Source organism: Stegodyphus dumicola, chromosome 2 (assembly GCF_044657685.1).
Source record: "Stegodyphus dumicola isolate Sdum_Otavi_A_Nest chromosome 2, ASM4465768v1".
In the NCBI taxonomy this organism is placed as follows: Eukaryota; Metazoa; Arthropoda; class Arachnida; order Araneae; family Eresidae; genus Stegodyphus; species Stegodyphus dumicola.
In genome coordinates this window covers 98,172,114-98,197,032 of record NC_140769.1, presented here as the reverse complement: position 1 = coordinate 98,197,032, position 24,919 = coordinate 98,172,114, and the positions used below count along the sequence as shown (strand labels likewise).

Genomic DNA, 24,919 nt, shown 5'->3' with positions numbered 1-24,919 from the left:
GAATTTGCCTTAAGGGGTCGATTAATTAAGCTAGAATAATTGGAAGAAATAAGTTTAAATGAAGTGCAGCAAAAATGTGTATAATTAAATTACAGACCGTACAAAGAAGTCATGTGGTGTTTCTATTAGATTTTCTTTTAATGTGTTACTTAATGAAGGAAAGCTTTGTAAGTACAATATAATGTGTAAAAATGCCATCAAATTAAATGGTAAGTTTCACCTAAGTGATGGTGTCGAGTGCGTTTCTAGAATCTGGTTGGTTTGTAAATACAAAATTTAATTAGGAAGTGCATAATATAATTTTTATTTAACGATACGTTTTTGGTGTACCCCCCTCCCCCGAAATGTCAAGGTAAATTTTCGACTGCGAAATTTGAATGTATCGAAACTTTTAATTACTTAACTGAAAGATTTCCGAGCGATAAATTTACTACCGTGTTGTAAGTATATGAATCATATGATCTTAAGTACATCCATAAGACCTATTAATCGTAAAACCATTTTTAGTTGTGATGCTTTTTGGAAAATATCTCTCTTTTATGAGCTTTATTTTCAACTATATATAATTACTCTCCTTAAACTTGATTCAGAAAAACTATGTAATTTACGATTACTTATTTGAATTTTTTAATAGATAAATCGAATTTTAATCTTTAACTGAAAAGATGCGGATCATGGTTTACGTGGTGATGCTTCGGTTTAATTTACTTTTCTGCTCCTTCTGTTTACTTAAGAAATATCTTTAGTGAAAACAGTCGTAATGTGTTTTAAGATGAAATTATTAATCATATCTTTAAGCACTTTATTGTATATTTGAAAAAAGTACAATAGCACACGTAGGGGTGCATAAAAATAAGCAAAATTACAGCACCGTAAATAAACATTTCGAATCGTGCAGCTAGGTCTTTTTCCACTGGAATTTTTATCTCCTATTTGAAGTGGTCTCCTTTGAAGCGGCATTAATCTGAGAAAACTGTTTGCCCGTCTCCTACATGGTATAGTGGTTAGGGAAGCCTACTACACGGTACCGAAGAGCCCGGTTTCGAATCCTCTCGTGTGGATTGGTGGGCGTGGAGAGGGGTGGCAGACCTCCGGATCATTCGCCGGGGTGCTCTTCCTCAAAACTAAGGGTGGAAAATAGAAGTCTAAACTCTCTTCGGTACAGGCTCTGACAACTATTGTTCCATGTAATATGGACAGGGCAACAACAACTGTTTGCCCTTGGTGACGATTTGTGGGTACTGCTTAATAGCATCTTACAGCTTTTATGATGTGCGACTACAGAGAATAAAGTGTGCCTGAATTTTGTTTTTAATGAGACAAACAGCAACTAAAACCGTTCTCATGCTTTGGAAAATATTTAAAAATAATACTTTGCTTAGATCATAAATGTACGAGTGTTCTTACAGATTTAAAAATATCGCAACATATCAAATGAAGACCGCTAAAACTTGGTCAACACTGACAAGCAGAAATAAGGAAAATTTTGTAAATGAGCTAAATGAAGATTATCAAAAGGCCATTCGTCTGATTTCAAAGGGAAGGGTAACAAGTACACATGATGCTTGTGCACTTTTTTTCTGAAAGCAAACTTCCCAAAACCAATCTAGTGGATAATATGCAATTCAGTATTGGAAATGAGGTGCATGAAAATACAATACGTGCCTTGAATAATATTCGATGTCAAGAGCTCCAGGACTGATTCCATATTTCTGGAGGTGAGCGAAAAACCTGAGAAAAGCGTATCGATACTAATGCACTTTAAAGGGGACTAAAATATGTAAATATAAAGAATAATAAAATAACTTATTTATTTTGCGGCACCTTTTCATATGTAATTTATATTTGAACTGAACAACGAATTTTGCATTTTTATCCGTTAAAAAATTACTACTGTTCTTATGATGTAGTTCCTTACGTTACAGTTTCCTTTTTTTTTTCTCACCAAATTTATTTGTCACGCAGGGAGCAAGATTATAAAACTACAAGTGACTTCTAAAATTGAAAATATCGTTGCCTGTGTACGGGTTCGTAATGAAATGAATGCACGCAGAACTGATAATAGCTTGATAAAATTTATTTTCCCAAACGAAACACTTTACAGTTCTGCAACTTTCCGCAAAAGTACTCTTAAAGCTCTTTTCTGTAGGAAAAAGCATATTTAGTAATTACCTCTTTAAACTTATAGGAGCGTTAAACACTAAACAATATAAAAATGCCTCAAGTGTATGGTTAGGCTACGTATGTATTCAAGTGCGTAAGCATTCAAGTGCGTGAGCTTTCAAGTGCGTAAGTCAAGTGCGTAAGCTCGCACAGTGATATCTCAATACTCTGAGCCAAATTCTGAACTAAAAACTAATTCTATCTTGGAACTTGTATAGATTTTTCCTTGTTCATCTAGAAATTTCCAGTATTTTCGGTTTCTCGAAATGGCTGGAAGGTATGCATAGTTACAGCTACATTGAGCCGGATTAAGTTACAATCACATAGGAGTCAGACGAGTTACAGTCACATAGGTACAGGACCCAAATGTAGCCAAATTTGCGATTTATTGCCACATTTGGCCATAAAAATCCCCAAATTAATCACCAACTTGACTCGATCTCACTAAATTGGTGAGATATCCATTTACCTCAGTTTTAAATGGATCTGCCTCTGTACCCTTTTACCGGCTATGCTTCTAGCTGTTGAGGTCTTGCATGCTCTGTATTATACAAGAAATACCACAATTTGCATATAATTTTACTAAAATTATTTACATATATTCAAAATTCGTAACAATATTTTGTGACAAAATGTCTTGCATTGTCTCTTTCAAAATATGGTAACCGTATCTAACAAGGTTGTATTCTCTTTTCTTGCAGCCGGCCTCATGAACGGAATGGAGGGCGGCGGCGGGGGCCAGCAGAACGGCGGCTGTGAGGACTCGAAGACGAATCTGATCGTCAACTACCTACCACAGACTATGACACAGGAAGAGATCAGGTCTCTCTTCTCCTCCATCGGTGATGTCGAATCCTGCAAACTAATCAGAGATAAAGTCACAGGTAGGACCTCACTCCTCAATCCGATTTCGGGGATACATTTCATGCCGATTAATGAGTTAAACGATGATCGCCAATGAGAAGAAATAAAGGCAAGACCTGAATACCGCCTAGACTAAGTATCTCAGCTTTCACGGATCCTCAAAAACGTCTTATAGTATTTCCTCATAATCTTGTCTTTCCCCAAGTGGGTACTGGGAGCCTTTCAGTTAGCGCGGTTTCTAAGATCCCGGACTGGTTTGATCCGGTTTTAACGATTAGTGGTTAGATTTTCGGAAATCAACTAATTTTCTGTTCTGCATGACCTAACTGAATCCGTTTTACTAGTTTCCCTTTGTCCAAGATGTTGGTTAGGCTACGTATGTATTAGCACTAAAGATTTTTCTTGGTCAAGGTTTCTTGAATACTAGATTTTATTCTGCTAGACTTTTTTCCTTAAAATTAAAGAAATTTCTACTCGCATTGATGTTGCTAAACAATTCTTGTTTAAAATACTTGGATTAATTTTGCTCATCTAATCAATATCCGTTATTCCGGTTTTGCTGAAATCTTTGCTTTTTTATACTAACTTTTGGCTGAAGAATCAGATCCATGTGGATAAAATAAAACATAACCTACTGAACACTTAATCTTGTTAAATTAAAACATTTGTAAAATATGTCACCTTGCTCAGTATGATAGTTAGTGGAGACAGCTACTGTAGCGTTGGTACTGCGTTTGAATCCAAAAGGGACGAATGTTTGTTGCTATTTATCCTCTCCTTGTGGGCGTAATATTTGTAACGTTTTGTTTTGTATTCTAGGCAACACTTTTGAGGATTAGACCGCTAAATGACCGAAGGATCCGGCTATTCTTGACTAACTTATGTTCTCTGTATGCACTTTAATTTAATGCTGTCTTTCCGTTAAAAGAAATTAAATAAATTAACTAATTATGTATACATTCTAATTTAGTGTTTTCTTTCTGAAAATAAGTTAAATAAGATAATTAACTTGTTTTTAATTGAATGCTTTGTTTCAAAATAAATAAGAAGATAAACTTGTGTTATATAAATTTTATTTATAAAAAATTAAATTAGCCAATTAACTTTTTATCTGTGTACACTTTATTTAATGCTTTCTCTAAAAACATACTAATAATCTAATTAGCCTATGTAATTCAGATGCATTTTAATTGAATACTGTCTCTCGGTTAAAACAGTTAAATAAGCCATTTATGTTTATCGTATGTATACAAATTACTACCTTTTTTCAAACAAATTAAATAAGACAATTAAGTTATGTGACCTGCATTGATTTTCATTTGATGCCGTGTTTCAATTAAAAATTAAACAAGCCATAAATTATGTTATCTCTATGCATTTCAATTCAATGCTATCTTTCAGTTAAAAACATCAATTAACTTTATGGTATATACAGGTATTTAAACTTTTAACATAATGCTGTCTGTTGATCGAAAAGAATGTTAAATAAGCCAATTAACTTACGTTGCTCATACGTATTTTAATGTTATGCTGTCTTTCAGTTAAAATTAATTAAATAACCAAAATCGTAAAAACAACCTTGTATTTAGCGTAATTACAAGCTAATACATGTTACGCTAAATACAAGGTTGTTTTTACGATTTTGATTGTCACATTAACGTGTTTCTCTTCTTGTCCAGTAAACTTATGTTATGTGTATGCATTTTAATTTAGTTAAACACATTAAATAAGGCGATTAATTTTTCGTAACTATACACATTTTAACTTAGTCCCGTCTATAGATCAAAAAGAATTTTTTTAAATATACGAATTAACATATGTTGTCTGTATGTATTTTAATTTAATGCTGTCTTTCGGTAAACAAATTCAATAAGCCAATTAATTTAAGTGTATGCATTTTAATTTAATCTTGTCTTTCAGTTAAAGAAATTAAATATGCCCTTTAATTTTTGTTATCTCTGTGCATTTTATTTTTAATGCAGTCTTTCCCAGAACTATTTGAGAGATGGATTTTTTGTCTGGTTGTTTTAGCAGGTCAGAGTCTGGGCTATGGATTTGTAAATTACGTTCGGCCGGAAGATGCAGAAAAAGCCATTAGCACTCTCAATGGTTTGCGGCTGCAAAATAAAACAATTAAGGTAACTATTTTTTTAATACTTTTCTTTACCTTTCGTCATATATATTTCTTATTAAAATTATAAATTATAGAATTCAAAAGTCTTATGCTTACGAATAATATATATTCTTGTGAAGAGGTAACGTCTTTATTAAGACGGATTCTGATATACTTTATGAAAATACATATCTAATAAAGGGGATTAATAATATACCAGAAGAATGAAAATAGACTGATCTAAAACTTCTCAGATATGAAGAGTTAAATGCAGTTGGTTTTGGCAATTTTCGGAGACATTTGGACATTATTGGACACGGATTTTTCTCATTTAATGCTAAAGTACTATTAGATTATAAGTGCCTCAAACTGCTTCTTAAGCTTCTTTCAAAATTCTTATTAAATTGTTTCTTAGATTTCCTAAATTTTCACTAAAAGATTTCACATTTTACAAATGAAAAAGTTTTACAGTATTCGTTATTTCTAAAACGTAATTTTTTTAGAAAACGTGTTGTTTTCTGCGTTCAGCTATAGGCGTGAATTGTCGAGTCATTTCAGGTTAAGCTACTACTGCCTCATCTCCCCCCCCCCAAAAAAAAGGCAACTCATATATTTCACATCTGTCTCGAGCAATAACGTTTAATCGCTGATGCTTTTCGTAGCAGCCACGCGAAACTGATACACGCACGCGATAGTTGATGATAAATAGGCAGACAACTCAACACTCGTCTTTCCTCCAATTGACGCATTCCATGTTCCTCTTGTTTTATGAAACGAGGCTATTTCTGGGTTCAAAATGAATGGACGCGGTATAAAGCATATAGTTAGGAAAGGCGGCATAAGATCGAGTAAGTTTGTTGTGTCCTTTTCGAAAAGGCTATTGATTCCGCTGAATCTCTGTATCGAAATAACTCTCAGAAAGCTGTATAAAGATAAATTTGATGCTTACATGTAATTACATGATAGAAGTATTATATTCGCTATTGAATAAAAAAATCACAGCTTTTTTGTTTATGTGCCTCGTATACGTTTGTTATTAATTGTTATTATGCATTTATGAATGTGATATAGGCATAAATTATGTCATTTTTTGGCATACAGTTACATGTTTTGGTATGTATTGTAGTGTTTGTATTATGCGGTATTTAGTATGCATTAGCATACTTTTTATACAATAATATTGTACTTCTTTGTATACTTTCTCGTCACTGGGTGAAATAATCATGATTTTTTTGTATATTTAATACTTATTGATATTGTTACGTGTGTACGGGTTCCTAATGAAACGGATGCACACAGAACTGTTAGTATCTTGATCAAATTTATTTTCATAAAGGAAACACTTTACAGTTCTGTAACTTTCCACAAAAGTACTCGTATAGGTCTTCTCAGTATTATAGAACACAATCAGTTGTTGCCACTTCGAATTACTACGAACATTAAACGCAACGCAATGCAAAGTGCATCCTAAGAGGGGAGTTCGCACGGAGACTTCTCAGTACGCTCTCACTCAATTCTTTAATTAAAGCCAACTCTTTACTCTTTCTGAGAACTCTGGCCGTTGAGAAATTTACAGTACCTTCCATTTCTCGAATTTACTGGAATGGGTAAACGGTTACAGATACATATAAGAGCCGGATACAACTACAGTTACATAGCCATTTAGGACAATTACAGTTATGCAGGGACCGGACCAAAATATCGCTAAATGGTCGCCAAGTTCGCAAACTTTTTGCGATTTCTTGCCACATTTGGCGACAAAATTAGCCGCCAAAATTACTGCCACCTTTGCCATATCTAACCAATTTAGCAAGATATTTAAGTCAATGATAAAATGACTGGCACCCGCAATCTTACTTTTCCGGCAAATTTTCACTTTCTTACGGCATTTTATGCTATATTATGCTATATTACACAATTTTTCATATAATTTCACTAAAATTATTTACATATATATAAAATTCGTAACAATATTATTATACATTTTTTGTGTCATATAGAATATTACTATAGTGTTTTGTGAGCTCACACTTTTATAATAGTATATAATGTATACTTACTTTAGTTGCATACTTTGATAATACGTAATAGTATTTTTTATCATTAAATTAAAGAATCATAACTTTTCTGCAAAGTTTTATTATTAATGTTATTATAAGTTTTTATATATTTTATTGGTCTTTACATTACTTTTGTGTATAAGAGTTTTACATAATTGTGTATGCTCACTTTTTTAATCCAACATACACCTACGCTTTAGAATATATTTATTTGGTATGTAATAATATTGTACATTTAGAATACATTTATTTGGTACATAATAGCATTTGTGTACTTACTTATTATTAAATGAAAGAATCATAACGCTTTCTTATCTTAAGTATTATTGATATTATTATACATTATAGTATATAAGTATGCAATGCTATTATATTCTTTTGTGTACTTAGTCTTTCGTACATAGCTATGTACTTTGTATGCGAAGTGTGCTTATTCTTTGTATACAATCATATATAGTTTAGTGTGAAATATGTTTAAAGTATGTGATTAAGCATTCAGTATTTAGTACAGTTACTCATCTTTTTTATCTTTATTCATTTAAAATATTATTATTACTCGTGATATAGTTTGCCTGAAAATCAATGTTAAAAATCTATGCCCGTGGAATTGCACCAACCGTAGAAACTGTTGTAAAATTTCTGCAGGAACATAGTATTTTTATACTAAATGGGTAAAGGGAACACTTTTTTTAAAATTTGTTAAAATGATCTCCACGAAATTTCCACCAGAACAAAAGAAAGAAATATCAGCTTGTAAGTGGATTTATTGACTGAGGTTTGGGGGAAATACTTCCTTAGAATGTAAAATGTATACGTAATAAGTAAATTTTGATTAAATGAATGAAACCTATGTATTGTGTTTATAAACATTATTGACCCTGATTTAAGTGATACTTTACATGAGCAAAATATTTCATATTTCAATTAATAAACTTTTAGCACTGTTTTATATAGAATTTCTTTAACAATAATATAAGAATTCATTACAGTTTATTTTATTATTTTTTCCCTTTGCAACCCCTTTCTCATCGGTACAATTGTGCTCAGTTCTATAAAATAGCAATATTTTGGAATCGTTGTTAACTTCATCTTAAAATAAAATTGCTTCTAAATTGTATATTTTATAGTTAATTTCTTTTCCATTTCCTCTTTTCAAATTCATTCAAAAATAGTTTTTCGAATTATGATTTACCCGAACGGTTTATTTTTCACAACTAAAGTTTTAACTGAATTTCAGCTAATAGTTTTTCTGACATGATATTTTCTCCCAGTTCATTGGCAACTCACACAGGTCGTACATTTTAGTTCAGAATTTTCTCGTAACGTTAAGCAATTCTTTCTATTTTCTAAGTAAAATACATATGCATATTAATTATGAAATACTGAAAAATATTTTAACTTCTCTAAGAAAAAGCCATTCATATTTTTTTATATATACCCAGTTTCTTATTAAAATCATGAAATTCTCAGTCAGCTTTATGTTGTAGTCTTTTTTCTTGATTTTCGTTGTGTGATAATTACTTTAAGTTCAAATTTCTCAGATACAATTTCTTAATACATACAGGACTTAAATTTCTACCGAAGCCAAGGTCCTAAACTTTTGAAACTTTGAGTAAAATCGTAATTCCCGCCGAAGCATCAAATAAGAAGAGCTGGGGTATTTTATTTTATGTTTTAATTATTTATCACTAATTTAGCTTTATTCCTTAATTTTTATTTATTTTTTATTTAATTTTTATTATTCAGTATTTATTTATCTTTCCTGATGGCCATTCGTAGGGTTCTGATACTTCTAATTATAGAAATAAGGCTCTTATTACATGTAATTGGAAAACAATTGAACTGATTACATGTAATTGGAAAACAATTCTTGTAAATCGAAGTTCAGGTTCATCAGCTACCCGAGTCTTAAATAAATAGCAAAGTTTGCATATGCTTCTCTGCGTCTTGTACAGTTTTCTTCTGAACGTTCTACCTAACTGTGAATAAATTTTGGAATCCCTAATAAGGCACTATTATCACCATTTCACTCATATTATGTCAGTCCACTGCTGTTGAATTAACTTGGTGCTTCCAGTGACCTGTGCTACCAGATAAGCACATCTTTATACTGCTATTTTAATTAAATCGTGCATATCTCTTGATCATTCCAACATTTGTTTGTCCACCTATTGTCCTCCTTGTCTTTTCATTAATTCTTCTTACTAGTTATGCCATTTATCCGCTAGCCGTTTCTGTGAGACCTGTTCTAGGGTTTTATACTTTTCCTTTCGACATGCTAAGAATGGTTTTAGGGCTCTAAACGCCAAGATTTTCACTATAACATTTATATAATTTCAAGTTGGCTCATAGCAATTTCATGTGTTTAAAGCATTTTATCTCACGTCATATTAGAGATATGAAAATATTAAGAACATAGAATTGCAAGCTACAGAAAACCAAGTAACATTTTTCGGCAGAATAGAATATGCCACAGGATCGACAGCCTGTCTGGTGTGCAATTGGCACGACAGCCCAAAAATCGATTTCAATTCTATGCAGGTACTCTAAAATTATTAATTAAATTACGTTCTTCAAAATGCACAGTTTATAATTGTGAATCTGTGTTACGGTTTACCAATGTTCCTTGTAGGCAAGTATTGATTCATCGCCATTTTGATGCTCTGACGGCCTCGACTCTGTTTTGGCGTCGATGCTATTCAAGAACCCTGTAACTGTAATCCAGTAGAAACTTTAATTTAATCACATTCTTTCCCTCTTGTAGTAAATACCATTACTAATTATAACATTGCCTTATCTATGCTAGCGTCTCTCGTATGCTAGAATCTGTCCTGCGTCATGTAGATCCTACATATAACGCTGTTAATGTGTTGAATTTAAGTGGAAGTACAGACCGGTATGTGGAACCTATGCTGCCACAACTGGCGTTACTTTCATTTTGCAAGCAAATAATAGCCACCCTTACACTGATCGCCTCGTGAACCAATTTTTTGAAGAAGGAATTATAATCCAAATGGAATGGCCAGCACACTTTCCCGACCTTAAACCCACTGAGTATGTGTGGGACGCTCTAGAGAAGCGTATTGCTGTCCTCTGACCTTCTCCAAATTCTAGACGAGCTTAGGACTTCTTTACGTGATCTGCAGGTATTGCCATCCATGCAGCTCACTAAAATGTCATAAACAACATGAGACATTGCAGTCAGACTTGTATTGCAGCTCGGGATGACCATACTTACTACTGAGATATATTTTGTATTTAATTTGTCTATCCGAATTCAAAAGATTTTATGTTCTTGTTGATATCACCAAATGTAAATATTCTTCGTCACATTTACTTGTGTTTTTATGTTAAAAGTGTACAATAAATATGATCACCAAGTTTAATCCAATTTACCTACATACTTTTCAAGTTATTATTAGTATTCCTTCTAGTACTTAACTTTTATAAACCAGAATGTGTAAGTAAATAGACCAACACTTATAAATACGTTAGCAAAGTCACTAATATTATCTGACGAATTTGGCATAATTTTCACTGCTTAAGATTTCTAATTGGGCCAGGATTAAACATTTATTGTCTTTTCATAAAAGTGCATAATCTGTGGATGATTTCTTTTTCTGTCCTCGCTATCATCACTGCCATTAAAATTTACATTGTACATAACTTTCAGTATCACTTACTAATAAAGCCAATAACTTACCTCAGTATATTTATTCAATATTTTCTTCACTTTCATCTAGGTTTGACACTTTGTGGTCTAAAATTAGTTGTCTAAAATTTTTGTTGCAACTTATTTTCTTCCTACACGACAGAACAACTTCCTCAACAGACTGCCTTGAGAATATACAAATAAATAACTATAGAATCAGCTGATAATTACTATGTTTAAAACTATATAAATGATTTTTTTCTGCAACAAAGTCAAAATGGTCTTTATACCCGATCGCCCAGTCAAGCGTCGTTATACTCCAGAGATAGAAATTCTTGGACTTGTTCTGCTGCAGGAAAAACACCTGTAGAGACATTTTGTTTTCGTTTGTATGCTATCGTCATCCTGCTTATCTACTTTTTTTCCCAGGTCTCATATGCCCGTCCTAGCAGTGAAGCCATAAAGGGTGCCAACCTGTACGTGAGTGGCCTTCCCAAGGCCTTCACTCAACAGGACTTGGAGGCCCAGTTCTCCCCATTCGGGCGCATCATCACCTCCAGAATACTGTGTGATAACATCACAGGTAATAGTGGCGGTCAGTAACAGTTTCATTTTCAATAAAGATCTTATTGTACGAATTTATTGAATATGTTTAAGAAACTGATAAAAAGCAACAGGAATTGGCGTAACTTGTAGGAATTTGCAACAGAAATCAGCGTAAAGTATATAAGTCTGCAGTAAAAATCGACATAACGTAAATAAATTTGCAATAGGAATCGATGAAACGTAAGCAAATTTGCATTAGGAATCCTTGTCAGGTGTGTAAATTTGTAGTAGGAATTGTAGTAACGTAAGGAATCAACGTAACCAATGTAATTTGCAGATAAATAGACGTAAAATTAATAAATTTGCGGTAGGAATCGACGTAATAAATTAACACAAGGAATAAATTTACACAAGGAATAGGCATAACTTGAATAAATTTGTAGCAGAAATCAAAGTAACGTATGTAAATTGGCAGTACACATCGAAGTAACGTAAGTAAATTTGCGCCAGAAAACGACGAAATGTGTGTTAATTTCCAGCAGAATTCTTCGTAATGTAATGAATCAATTTAACAAGATTAAATTTGCAGAGGAATCAGCGTAACATGAATAAATTTTCGGTAGGAATCGACATACTCCGAATAAACTTACACAAGAAATCGGCGTAACGTGAGTAAATTTGCATCAGAAATTAAAGTAACATATATAAATCTGAAGTATAAATCGATGTAACATAAGTAAATTTACGTTAGGGATCGATTGTAATGTGTGCAAATTTGTAGTAGAAAGCAGCATAACGTAAGGAATAGATTTAAGTAAATTTGCAGAGGAAAAGGCGTAACATGAATGAACTTGCGGTAGGAATTGAAGTAATGCGAATAAATTTACACAAGAAACAGGCGTAAAGTCAATAAATTTACAGTGAAAATTGATGTAACATGAGTCTTGGGGAGAATTGGTAACTTTGCAAAACCTTTATTAAATTCAACAACTTTGGAGAGGAATCATTGCTCTTATTAGTTTCTTAACATTCAACGTGTTCTTTTTATTACAATTTGATATGTTCACTTTTTTAATCGTGCAACTGACGTACTGTTTTAAAAATACATATATTTAAAGATATATGTATTTTTAATATATCTTTTTAATATTTAAAGATATATGTATTTTTAATAATGCTTTCAGGAATTGCACGATAAGTACTGGGTCGCAGTAAAGATAATCAAAAATACTAGGCTGGCAAGAAAGTAATTTCCTTTTTTTTTAGTGTGAAATAAAACTGAATTTTTTCTATACAAAAAAAGAACTTTAATCAGTCAAATATCTTCCATTCTGCTCGATGATCTTTTTCCATCTTTCTGATAACTTCATGATTCCGCGTTCAGAGAACTTCTGGTCTTTATCAGCCAAAACTCAATCAAGTGTGAGTTAAGGTTATCATTATTACTCAAATATTTATCATCTAGGAAACTTTCTAAACTTCATTTAAGAAGTTTCCTAAACTTCTTAAATGATTCTAAACTGAATTTTAAGCTTTTGTATGGTTCATGGCTTATCTGCGTACACCTTTTCTTTAACAGGCCCAAGAAAAGAAATTCGATAATCATGATACAGATCATCGAATGGCCGCAGAATTTATGATATAGATTAAGATGAGTTAAAATTTCCAAAAATAGGGAAATGATTGCCGAAAACTTTCCATCAAGAGAAGTAATTTTGTTAAACTAATTGGAGAAATGTTTGAGCTCTATGCGCATTCCGAATTATAAAGAATTATCATAGGCCCGTGCTAATTTTCAAAGTAACATTAAACGATTTTCATCTATATCTATGGAAAATCTTCTCAATCATAAAATCTCAGCATTGGCTATACGACTGTACACCAAGCTCTACGCTATGTATACCATATGCACGTATATCTGTGCGTCGTATGTATGATGCTCTAAGCACGACATGAACTCTTAACCCTTTCAGTCCCAATTTATTTGTTTGTTTCAACTGACTTGATTTTTTATGTACTCTTGGTAATTATCACAACGAATTGAAAAATATCATTTTAAATATTTTATTTTAAAATGAGGGGATTCCAAGGGCCTGGGACAAATATGTCCCACTGGGTGGCAACGGTGGAACATATATGTTCCATCAGTACTAAATTGTTGGCACAAAAAAGAAAAATATCCCAAAAAAAAACTATTTTTATTTTCATAACTTATGTGTAATAATAAGTAACACAGTTTTTGCATAGTGGTAGATTGCATGTCACACAAATTGTTTTAGTTCTTTTCTGTTGTATTTTCTTGGTACAACTGTGAAACCTTCTTCTAGTGGGCCTTTCGATGGGTAAGTGATCTCCTATATTCAACAACATGGAACTGGATGATGGTCAACTATATTGTAGTGATATGGCACCATATTGTAGTGGTAGTGTATGGTCTACCATATAACAATTTAGTAGTGGGGATGTTAGATATGATGCCTACTGCCACTGGAACATGAGTTACGTAATAAAGTGATGCGTATAATTACCTCTAGGCTTCTTTAAACATCTACTGGGACTTATAAAACCCATTGGGGCTGAAAGGGTTAAAGCTCTTCTTAATGGTATGCTATAACGTTACAATCATATATGTCACACCCCGTATTTTTTTATTATTTCACATACGTGCCATATACTGCTCTGTGCCGTACCTTATGCCTTGGTACATCTCTCTATAACATTTTAGTTATAGAGAGGTTATTATTTTAAAGGTAAAAAGTAGCTTCTGCGTACTTGTATACTTTCTCTGCATTAAATGATATGATATTTTAAATATATTTTTATAATATATATTTTATAATACATTATAATTATTTCTAATGATATTTCATAATTTGGACATACAGTGTTTCATAGTCATTTAATGTTTATGTTAGAGACAGCATTTTTTTGACTCCTTAACATATGCGGCATGTGTTATTTACAAAGTGTTAATGTTAATTAACCAGTTATTTTATGTAAGGAATCGTTACTGTCACGTCTATCTTACCATTTTTTTAAGAACGCAAATTTAGTTCACGTGCATTTAAGTGAGGGTTGGAGATAGTTTAGTCAAAGCGTGTTCTACCTGCTGAAGGCCATGTTACTAGTTGTTATGCTATGATAAGTGTTCCTGACTACGGCGTTGCTTTTTATTCTTGCCGATTATGCTCTCACGCCGGTCTAGGTTAAAGGTTAACTTTTGCGTTTAAATATTTCTGCGTTGCCCTTGACTAACAACTACTCAGATTTAATTTAAATTCAAAATTTATTCTTTTTAAGCTCACGCCATATTTGCTGACTAATTTGGAAGACCTGTTATTCAACTTATTTAATTTTTAATAAAAGGGTTCTTTTGCGTTCTTTTTACGTTTCTGTTTGCTTACCTCGACACAGCCATAAGTCGCTTAATTAGGAGTCTAGACTTGGTGTAGTTTCCAAAACGTATGAGACTCTACATGTTTAGTATAACTAGTTAACTAGTTTCAGCCAAACCTACTGTGTTTTTATTGTAGTTTCTAATTAGTTACCGTAAGTACTCACGTATAAGTTGATCTATAAATCATAAAATCAAACCTCATATAACCTAATATAAGAAAGCATGTCGGAAAGTCGAAAAGGTCATGAGGTATTTTGGTTTAAGATGGCAAGTGTTGAATTTGTGGAAGTGCTAGAGTTATTTGCAACCATGCAGTTGGTATGTCGTGAATAGCTGAGAGGTTGAGCATCCATGTGCTTTAATATTGATCTTTGTTTGGTTTGTTTTTACAGATTTGTAAAGTACTTTTTATATATCTATTACTTTATTATTTTTTTATTTAGTTAGGAAAGCATGAAAGTGCTGTCTGCCTAAAACAAAAGATGCATTCTAATCTATTTCTATTCTTTATTGTTAAGATTAATAATAACAACAGTGATATCTATATATAAAGAAGAAAGTCTCTGTGTTTTTTCGCTAATAACTCAGTCACTACTATAGCTATCGTCACCAAATTTTCTGCAATTCTTTTCTAGGTCCTGAAAAAGGTCAAAGTCCACTTTTTTCCAAACAGAAGTAGTTGAAATCAGATATATTAAACTTGGAAAAACGATCATTTTCTCCCTCAATTTTCCGAGTGACAACAGTCTCGCAAGCTGGAGATGAAAATCTGCTTTATTTTCGAAAGTTTTGCCGCTGCTCGCTTTCAAATCCTAGAGTTAGTTATTAAAAAGTTTCTAAGTTTTACGATGAAATAAAAATAACATTGCCAAACATTAAATACATTATTCCCGATTCCAAAATTTTGTGGGAAGCCATTTCGACTATTCCCATCTTCGTACGACTTTAATCAGCCTAGATATTAATTTGCCACATTTAATCGACTAAAATTGAATGTAAGTGAAATACTGGATGGAGCTTCAGCTTTTACGTCCATTTGATTAGAAATACGAAAATCATTAAAAACTGCGTGCCATTGTTGCTGATATAAGGAGAGAGAATTAGTTTATTTTTCTATCGAAAATTTTTATGTGGGTTCCACACCGCATCAGACTGAAAAATGTATGACTATGAATCGTACTTTTAGCATCGTTATTAGAGAAGGATTACAGCGGTATTGTTCTCTTTGTTGTTAAATACCTTACTCTCAACCTAACTTAACTGGCATTGGGTATTTCCGCTAGTAAATGAATAACGTATAATAATAAAATATACAAATAATACAATGTGAATTATAGCTTAAATCAATAATTAATCATTTTCGTTGTTAATACATATTAAATAAAATTTGTAATATTTTTGTATACCAAAATTAATTTAATAATTATGTATTATTAATTAATAAATGCTGATTATAATTCATAAGTATATAATATTATTATTAATAACTAATAATGGCGAGCAATAATATTATTATTCATAAGCAAGTATTCATATTTTTTAAAACTGCATTAGTTTCTGCCAATTGTTGTCATGTTCTTCCAGACTTAACCGATTATTACCAGTTTCTGCCATCGGCAAGGACATTAAAAATTCTGCCGTGAAAAACGCCAATCCTGATAGTAATAGTTTTATTAATATATAGAAAAGAGATATATAGATCTAGATATAGATTCAGCTCCAGATATGCACCTGTATTATTATTTCAATTTTGTTTCCTATCCAGTTACAGACTTAATATTATCTAAGTATTCACACGATCTTCTTAAGTTTCCACAAATTCTCTTATTGCCACACCAAATTTTTCAGATCTACGTGGTGGTGTAGGATATAAATTACATCCATGGACTTAGTAATTATACTAACGACAGGGCAAAGCCCAACTCTGGCGGCAATCTGTATTGTGACTTTCCTCGAATGGGTTACCTGTCTGTATTTGACTAGTCTTAGTACTTCCTTAACCTTTTCAGCCCCAATGGGTTACATAAGTCCCAGTATATGTTTAAAGAAGCCTAGAACCGCATCAATTTACTACGTAACTCATGTCCCACTGGCAGTAAGCATCATATCTAACATCCCCACTACAAAATTATATAGTACACCATACACTACCACTACAATATGGTGCCATACCACTACAATATAGTAGACCATCATCCAATTGCAAGTTGTGGAATATAGGAGATCACTTACCCATCGAAGGGCCCACTAGAAGAAGGTTTCACAGTTGTACCAAGAAAAAAGCAACAGAAAAGCACTAAAACAATTTGTGTGACATGCAAACTACCACTATGCAAAAACTGTTTTACTTCTTATCACACATTAGTTATAAAAATAAAAATAGTTTCTTTTGATTTTTTTTTCTTTTTGTGCCAACAATTTAGTACTGATGGGACATATATGTCCCACCATTGCCACCCAGTGGGACATATTTGTACCAGGCCCTTGGAATCCCCTCATTTTAAAATAAAATATTTAAAATGATATTTTTCAATTCTTTGTGATAATTACCAAGAGTGCATAAAAACTCAAGTCATTTGAAACAAACCAATAAGTTGAGACTGAAAGGGTTAATATTATCGTCCCCGTTATTTGAACGGCTATAAAGTGTGTAGCAAACTATTGCCAAACGGCCGGCAAGCCTGAGAATGAGCAGTTATAGTCCTTCCATCACGAGAAGAACTCTGAATAAGACTGGCAAGCCTGACCATCAGCCTGACCATCAGCATCCTTCCATCACAAGAACTGTGAGTAAGACTGCCGTTTTGGAAAAGTCCATTAATAAGGAGGATAACAAGTTACAAGTTTAAGCTTGCATGGCGGATGTCTTAGGAACAAGCCAATGTTTCTGGTGCTATATTAACAGCAGCGTATAAATATGGCTGCCACTTAACAATATGCGAGATGGAAACGTGTTTGTTATGTAAGATCTTAATTAAAACTTGGTGCCGTTTAAACAACGGGGGCTGTAATAATAAGGAACCGTTATAATCTCTGTGAAATTTGTGATTTTACATCGGCTGGAGAGGTTATATGTTTTAAGACACATCTAATATACTGTAGAAAAGCCCTGCGTAGTTTTGTTTCTCTTTGCATGAAGCTATTTGAATTATTCTCTAGCCATTGTTAATGCAAACTTACCTATTCTTTTACTTCGTATCATCATGTTTCCCTGCAATTCACTCCACATGAATGTCTTTCTAGGTTTTCATGGTCTGTATCTATATAGTTATACAAATTCTTTATCGTTTTTTATCACATAGTAGCTTTGCATTGGATAGCACCAACTTTCCGTATAAAGTTGATTTAAAAGATGTATTAAATTAGGAAGCAAGTCTGAGTTACTTAAGTAATAAATTGCATCTATTATCTAAATCGTCAACCGAATTTATCTATATTTCGTTAATATGCATATACGGTACCAAAAAAAAAACATTCATTCTAAAGAATGTTGTGATCGAATTTTAAATGAATGAAGAAAAGTTTTTTTTACAATAAAGTTTCGTTAGTCAATGATATATTGCCAATTATTTTCTACTGTATTCTCCCAGTTTTTGGGCAATTTCATAATCCCATTCTTTTAAGACTCCATTTCTTGAATCCGAAAAACTGATAGTCTGTTTGATAGAAAGTGATGCAGAGAATAAAGCAGATAGTAGTGTGATGGGACGATGTTCGATAAGTATGATAGCTGAGAAAAGATTTCCCGATTGAACTCTTGGACGTTTTGTTTCGTGTCACCTGTCTGCTGTATTGACCAGTGTTTGGCATTTGCTGAACAAAGCTTGATGCAGCCGTTCGAGATTATGGCAGCATTTGCTTTAAACTTGATGTCTTGACATTTCCATGAGCTCAAAGTAGATAATTCACTTCTTCTTCCACAACGCTCAAAACTGGACTTTCTTCAAATGAAGACTTAAGTTCAGCTTTTGGAAGTGGTCTTTGGCCAGGATTCATCCCTTGCATTTTGAATTGTACCTGGATGTAAAGAATTCATTTTTCAGCCCCTGTAATAATTTAGTTCAAAAAAGGACTTTTCCGTATGAAAAGGAAAAGGCCAGTGATGGAGCTCTAGAATTGACTGCTGGGCTGAAAGTTGATAAGATCCCAGATTTCTTTTCTATTTATCTTTTCGAGAGTATGGAAATGATTTGTTATATCTTAAAAGGATTTTTATGTAGCATTTCTAGCATGATGGCTATCACAAGACTGGGCATTATGAGATTAAATTTATTTATAGCTGCCAACTGACCATTATTCACTTGTACTGTTCTATCCTATTTTGGAAGGTCATTGAAGTCATAATTACCAGACCTGAAGCACCTGAGTAAGCTAGTTTCTCACTGAAGATGTCTCCGTAAACACCTTTGATAATTCTAGCAGTATTGGCATGTCGAAACTGAAATATAAGCAATATTTCACGTACATTGCTTCTATTCGAGTTCGAAGCTTCTCTTCGAAGCATGAACAGAAGCAATGTCATTCATTTTGAAAATTTATAATCATGCTATTCAAATAAAAATTTATAATCAAATTAATAACACATATACTTTTACATCTTCAAACATCGACTGATAGGGCATAGAGGGTGTTCAAACTATGGAAAAAATAAAACCGTCATTACTTTCTTTACAACTTATATTTGAAATATTTACACCTTAAATTTTATCTCACTCTGACTTGCAAATACATATCTTTAAGTACAATTCACAAAATTATTTCTTTGAGCTGTCTGCTAAGTTGTTTTATCTCAGAATGTTTATTTTTTCTTCAGGTCTCTCAAAAGGTGTGGGCTTCGTCCGCTTCGACCAGAGGATGGAAGCGGAACGGGCCATCAAACATCTCAACAACACAATCCCGGAGGGCGCCACGGATCCCATCACTGTCAAGTTTGCCAACAACCCGAGCAACAACGTTAAAGCGCTGGCGCCCTTGGCTGCCTACTTGTCCCCTCAGCGCAGGTTCCCGGGGCCCATCCACCACCCCGCCAACCGCTTCAGGTACATACCTGTGACTCCTGCCGTTCCGTCCAGGTACGAGGGCCACGCCATCCTCCATCCATAAACGGCATTCATCATCTTCTTCTTCCAAGAACCTCTTCTGGTCGGGCCAAAAAATTATTGGTTTTTGCTTCTTCTCCTCTTCCTTCCTCCTGCTCCTACAGGGGGTCGATGATTCGTTGAACAATTTGTCCCTTTTTAAGGTTTTTAATTATATTTTCACAGCATTTTAATTTGTTTTTAATTGCCTTGTTTCTGTTGTTTTTTAAAAAAACATTTGAAAGAAGTTTTCAAATGTTATGGCTGCTGCTCTTGCCTCCTGTTCTATGGTTTCTTTCTTCAGAAGATCTTTGGTTTTTTCCTTGATTAGCTTTGTGCTCTTTATTTCATTTGCTGTTTATATTTTTTTATGTTTCGATCCCTTATCGTATAAGGTTAAACCTGATTTCACTGTTAATTACTTCCTTTTGTTCAAATTTTCATTAATATTTGGAAATAAGTATACAGTTAACTAAGAAAATTTAAGACGAGGTCCACTAAAGTCTAGCATACGAGGCAAAAGCAAAACAAAGCGCCAGTTCATCAAGAAGAAATAAGACAGAATTGTACTTTGTTTAAAAGAAAATGTATTATCACTAAAACTGCAAGTTTAACTTTTCAGCTTAGAATATTACAATATTTTCAATAAAATTGCCATCATAAAACACACTGCAAAGCAACTCTTCTGCCCTTGAACAGCCAGCTTTCATGCATTTTCCAAAAAGGGCAGTACGTATTGTATGGTACGCAGAATTTGAACACAGTTTTGATTCACGGAAAAAACAACCACCATTTTTTGCAATAGTCATTATATTTTGATTTGTTACATTCACATCAGGCATGACACGATGTACGTAGATGAAAACAGAATACCGCTTTGAAATCTGTACGGCAACAAACTACGGTCGTACTTAAATTTTCCATTTATATGTCAAAGAAATTTGAGCATACTTGTATACTTTGCAACAACATTTTCGAGTTGCCTCATTTATTTCTTCCAATAAAATTTCTTAAATTAGATCTTTCTTTTACTTATGTGTAAACATTTGAAAAATGATAACACTAACGCAAAAAATATTTTTTCTTTCAAAGATCGCTTGACTGTAAAGCGGTCTTGGTTCATTTCATGTACCACTCATACTTTGAATTATGTCGGCACAGTATAAAAGTTACACGGCATTGTTTTTTTTTTTTTTTTTTCATCTTGTGAGAAACGATGAAATTAGTGAGCAAAATTTATTTTAGTTTGTGAGGAATTCCATGTCAAGAAGTAAATAGATCTTCGCTATATAGAAGATTCTGCTATAACTTCGGCAAATATCAAAAAGAAGTTATAGGTTGTCTGTCAAATATTGGTTTTAAGCTGTTGTCTAGTTTTTTGGATTATTTTATCACATACCTTTCGTCTTAAATTGCACCAAAGGAAAAAAAACCTGCCGCCTGTGATCGCAATGAACAGTTAAAATTCTAAAATCGGAAAATTATTGGGTGTCGAAACACTTTTCTAAAAAGAAAGACTGTTTGTCCCTGAAAATTGCTAAACTATTCGGCGGATTGACAGTACTAGGCGCATTACGAATGTTCAAGAAATTTCAATATGCTTGTTGCATCACATAATTTTGGTCTTTTGCTGGTGGTAAACCTTTTTATTGTAAAACCTCCAAGAGTTGACTTGTACAGTCCTAAAAAGTAGGGAAAATACAATATAAGAAAATAGTTACTAATTAAATCTTTACACTAATTATGGGGTATAATGTGTTTTCATTAACTCATAAAAGATGCGAGATCAACAATGGCAATAACTTACATCTAGTGACCACGATTAAGATAAGAAGAGACACATCTAGATCAAGCTGTAACTTAGCAGCACAGAAGTACACAGTTACATATGTATTCCAGCGTTTTTCAAGTAAAAAACTTTCTTTTATTTCCTATAATACAGCAAGTCTTAATAGGTCCTAACTAAAAATTCGTTAAGATTTAAGAAATATATATATTGTATTTTTGACACATTTTAATTTTCAACATTTAAAAACAAATTTATACTTACATAAAATGATAGTATTTTTTAATTCTAAATTTAGTTTTTAATTTAAAAAGTTTAAATATTAGCAGAGTAATGTGTCTCGAGATCATAACTAGAAATGTCATTACTGTTACTTTTGGTGGACCTATTGCTCTTTTTGTCAAAATAAAGTTATGAAGCAACATGAAGTCTATAAATTTTACTTTAAAAACAAAATTATCCTCATCCCAATTTTTACAATCCATCTAGAAATGTGCATTACTACTTACGCACTTCGTAGCACTCCATTATCCATAATCTGAACGAACATTTCTTTATGAAACTTACACAGAGAATTAAAATAAGATGTTGTTATTTTTAAGAGTGAAACATTTTGGAGAATGTTTCCTTTAGCTAATTACCCTTTTTTCCGCATGTATATTCCTATTCTAAAAAACTTTTGAGCGGCGCGGATTTTTAAAACACTCTCTCACTTAGTGTATTCTGAAAATACATTAGGTTATTATATGTACCTATATGTTGCACGAGGATTCCTTTGCTCTGAATGAATTAAAAAACAAAATCAGTACCAATACTTATTTTATTTTCTTTGGATTATTTCAATTTTCATTGGTTCTGCTATTTACGCAATTTCTTTTGTTCAGTATGATTTTACTTGTGTATTGGTTATATACTTTACAGTATATTTGATATGAAAATATTTGATAAAAAAAGTATCTTTGGAAACGTTTTCATTTTGAAACAGTTTTTGTTAAATGCAAGAACAGGACATGAAACGCTGCATATACTATATTATTTAATGGTATATATATTCGTAAATTACAACTAATAATTACAGTATACTCTTGTGTTTTATGATTATTTTCTTGAAGTTAATTTGGGTTTCATTTTTACTGTGTTTATTCTGAAATTGTTTGATTTTTATCTTTTTGAACTACCACAAATTCAGTTTTGCATCATTTCTTCATGTTTAGTATATTCTTCGTTACCTTGGTTACGTATTTTATATTGCTTTTGTCTTATGAGGTATTATTTCTTCACTGTTTTTATTCCTATTTAATTCAATTCTCCTTTGTTGTTCTACGTATGCTTATTTTATTGGTTTCATTACCGTTTATGGATGAGGTAGGAAGAATTCTTTAAAACTCAGGTCCCTTTAAGTTTGATCAGAATCGAAAACGTTTTCAATAAGATCTGCGATCCATTGCAGTCGTCAATATAAGAAATAAGACTAGAATTGGAGGAAAATGATTTATGTACTAAACAAAGCTTGCGGAAAAAAATAGCCTACAGAATTCTTATTAATTTTACAACAAACTTTAATTAAGTTACATAGCTATGATAAAATTAATGCAAATAAACTACTTATGATTTGAATGATCAAGTATATGAGTAAAATGTGAAATTACAATATTCAATTTCTTTTATATGAAAGAAATAATAACTTCTGAGGGGTCAACCAATGTCCTAATCATCTTAAATCAATGTCCGAATCATCCTACTTAATGTCCCATTAATTAATATCCTAACCATAATTAAAAATTAATATTGGAATTGCTTAAACAATCTTAACATCTCGTTCTTATTATAAATCGTAATTTAATAATTTATAATTTTAAATGAAAAAGATTGCAGTTACTTCTTTTAATTTTATTTCTCAGTAATTAAATAATCATTAATTCAAATAAAGTATTCAACTAATCTTTAGTAAGTTGAAAAATCTGGTAGAAAAACTCAATTAAAAAGGAAATTTAATAAAGTTAAATTTCCTTGTCACCCCTTGTAACAATTTCCTTTTATTTTAGATTATATTAGTTTATGTGAAATACTCTCAATTTTTTTTTATCTTATCAATTGATGGAACGATACTCCGGTCTTTATAATACAAATATAATATGTATTCTTTTCAGTTGAGGCTTATTAAATAATAGCCAACAAGAGTGCGAGACAAAGCCCTGCTGTCTGCTTTTTAAGGAAAAGAGTACAGTAATTGAATTGAGAAATTAATCATTTTATTTCTGCTACTAATTTTGTATTTTTTAAACCCAAATTTGAAAACATTCATAACATTTTAAGCATTTTAAATAGTGAAGAGGTTTTGAAAGTTTCCTTAAAATGGGAGGCATATAGATGTGCCTACAGAACCTTGCAGAAATCCGGCGCTGTTTCACTTTAACGTTTTAGGCGAATTATGACAAAACTCGCAAAATATACAATGTTTAAATACAATGGCTTCATTCTAATACATAATATGTCTGTCTAGAAAGTTTTAGAATTCAGTTCTTGCAAAATCGACGGCTTCAATAATATTTTTATTTTTCAATGATAGCGTTTTTTGGAATCCCTTCAGCGCTCTTAAAATAATGACTTTGAGGTGAGACTTTAGTCCTCAGATGTTTGGTGTACTAATCTTCAGATGTCTTGAAGTGCCAATTTGATGAATGGTGGTGGTGATTGAAAAATGTGAAACTTTTCTTTGCTGGAAATTGATTAACGAGAATGAAACTGTATGGCGGTGCAGCAGAACACGGTTACTCGGTCCAGCTTTTCAGGTTTAACGCTTTAAGGTCTCTTCAGAAATCAATCCATTACGTTTTTATGAAATACTTTTATACTTCATGAACTTTCCTTAAACAACAAATTTCTTATGAATTTTCCAGTTCCAGTTGAGAATTATCCAGTCAAGAATTCCCTCCCTCCAAGGAAAAAAAACATATGATTGCCGCGTTATATCCAGATCATATGCAAAGTGTAAGGTTTCATTTTCAGTCGCAATTTGTTTTCAAAACGTCAAGATTAATGTCTGCTATTTAGATCAAATTATGTCATGCAGATATTCGATCTTTTTTCTGTTCTTAATGACATGGGTGTGAGGGTGAAAATGAGAAAAAGGTTTTCTTTTTTTAAGATATTCTACAACAGTTTTTTGAGCTGTGTCTTAATTGAACTTAAGCTCATCAGCTGTCATTCAAAGAGACAGATAATTATTTTTTAACAGCAGCCATCGAACGTTTCCCATA

At 32.4% G+C, this 24,919-nt stretch overlaps 1 protein-coding gene across 9 annotated transcripts in view; it reads left to right on the top strand.

The window, feature by feature from the left end:
* The window catches only part of LOC118184323 (ELAV-like protein 4), a 127,055-nt gene that overhangs the window by 82,513 nt on the left and 19,623 nt on the right, over positions 1-24,919 (top strand). For 3 of the 9 annotated variants that reach the window (XM_035353984.2, XM_035353976.2, XM_035353983.2), the window contains 4 exons: positions 2,865-3,047; positions 5,059-5,165; positions 11,282-11,447; positions 19,609-19,867. In XM_035353984.2, coding sequence (XP_035209875.1) covers positions 2,873-3,047; positions 5,059-5,165; positions 11,282-11,447; positions 19,609-19,867 — 707 coding nt within the window. In that variant the 5' untranslated portion in view covers positions 2,865-2,872. Of the gene's footprint in view, positions 1-2,864; positions 3,048-5,058; positions 5,166-11,281; positions 11,448-19,608; positions 20,038-24,919 lie in introns of all 9 variants that reach the window. The other 6 variants (XR_015039507.1, XM_035353979.2, XM_035353977.2 and 3 more) reach the window with 6 other exon arrangements.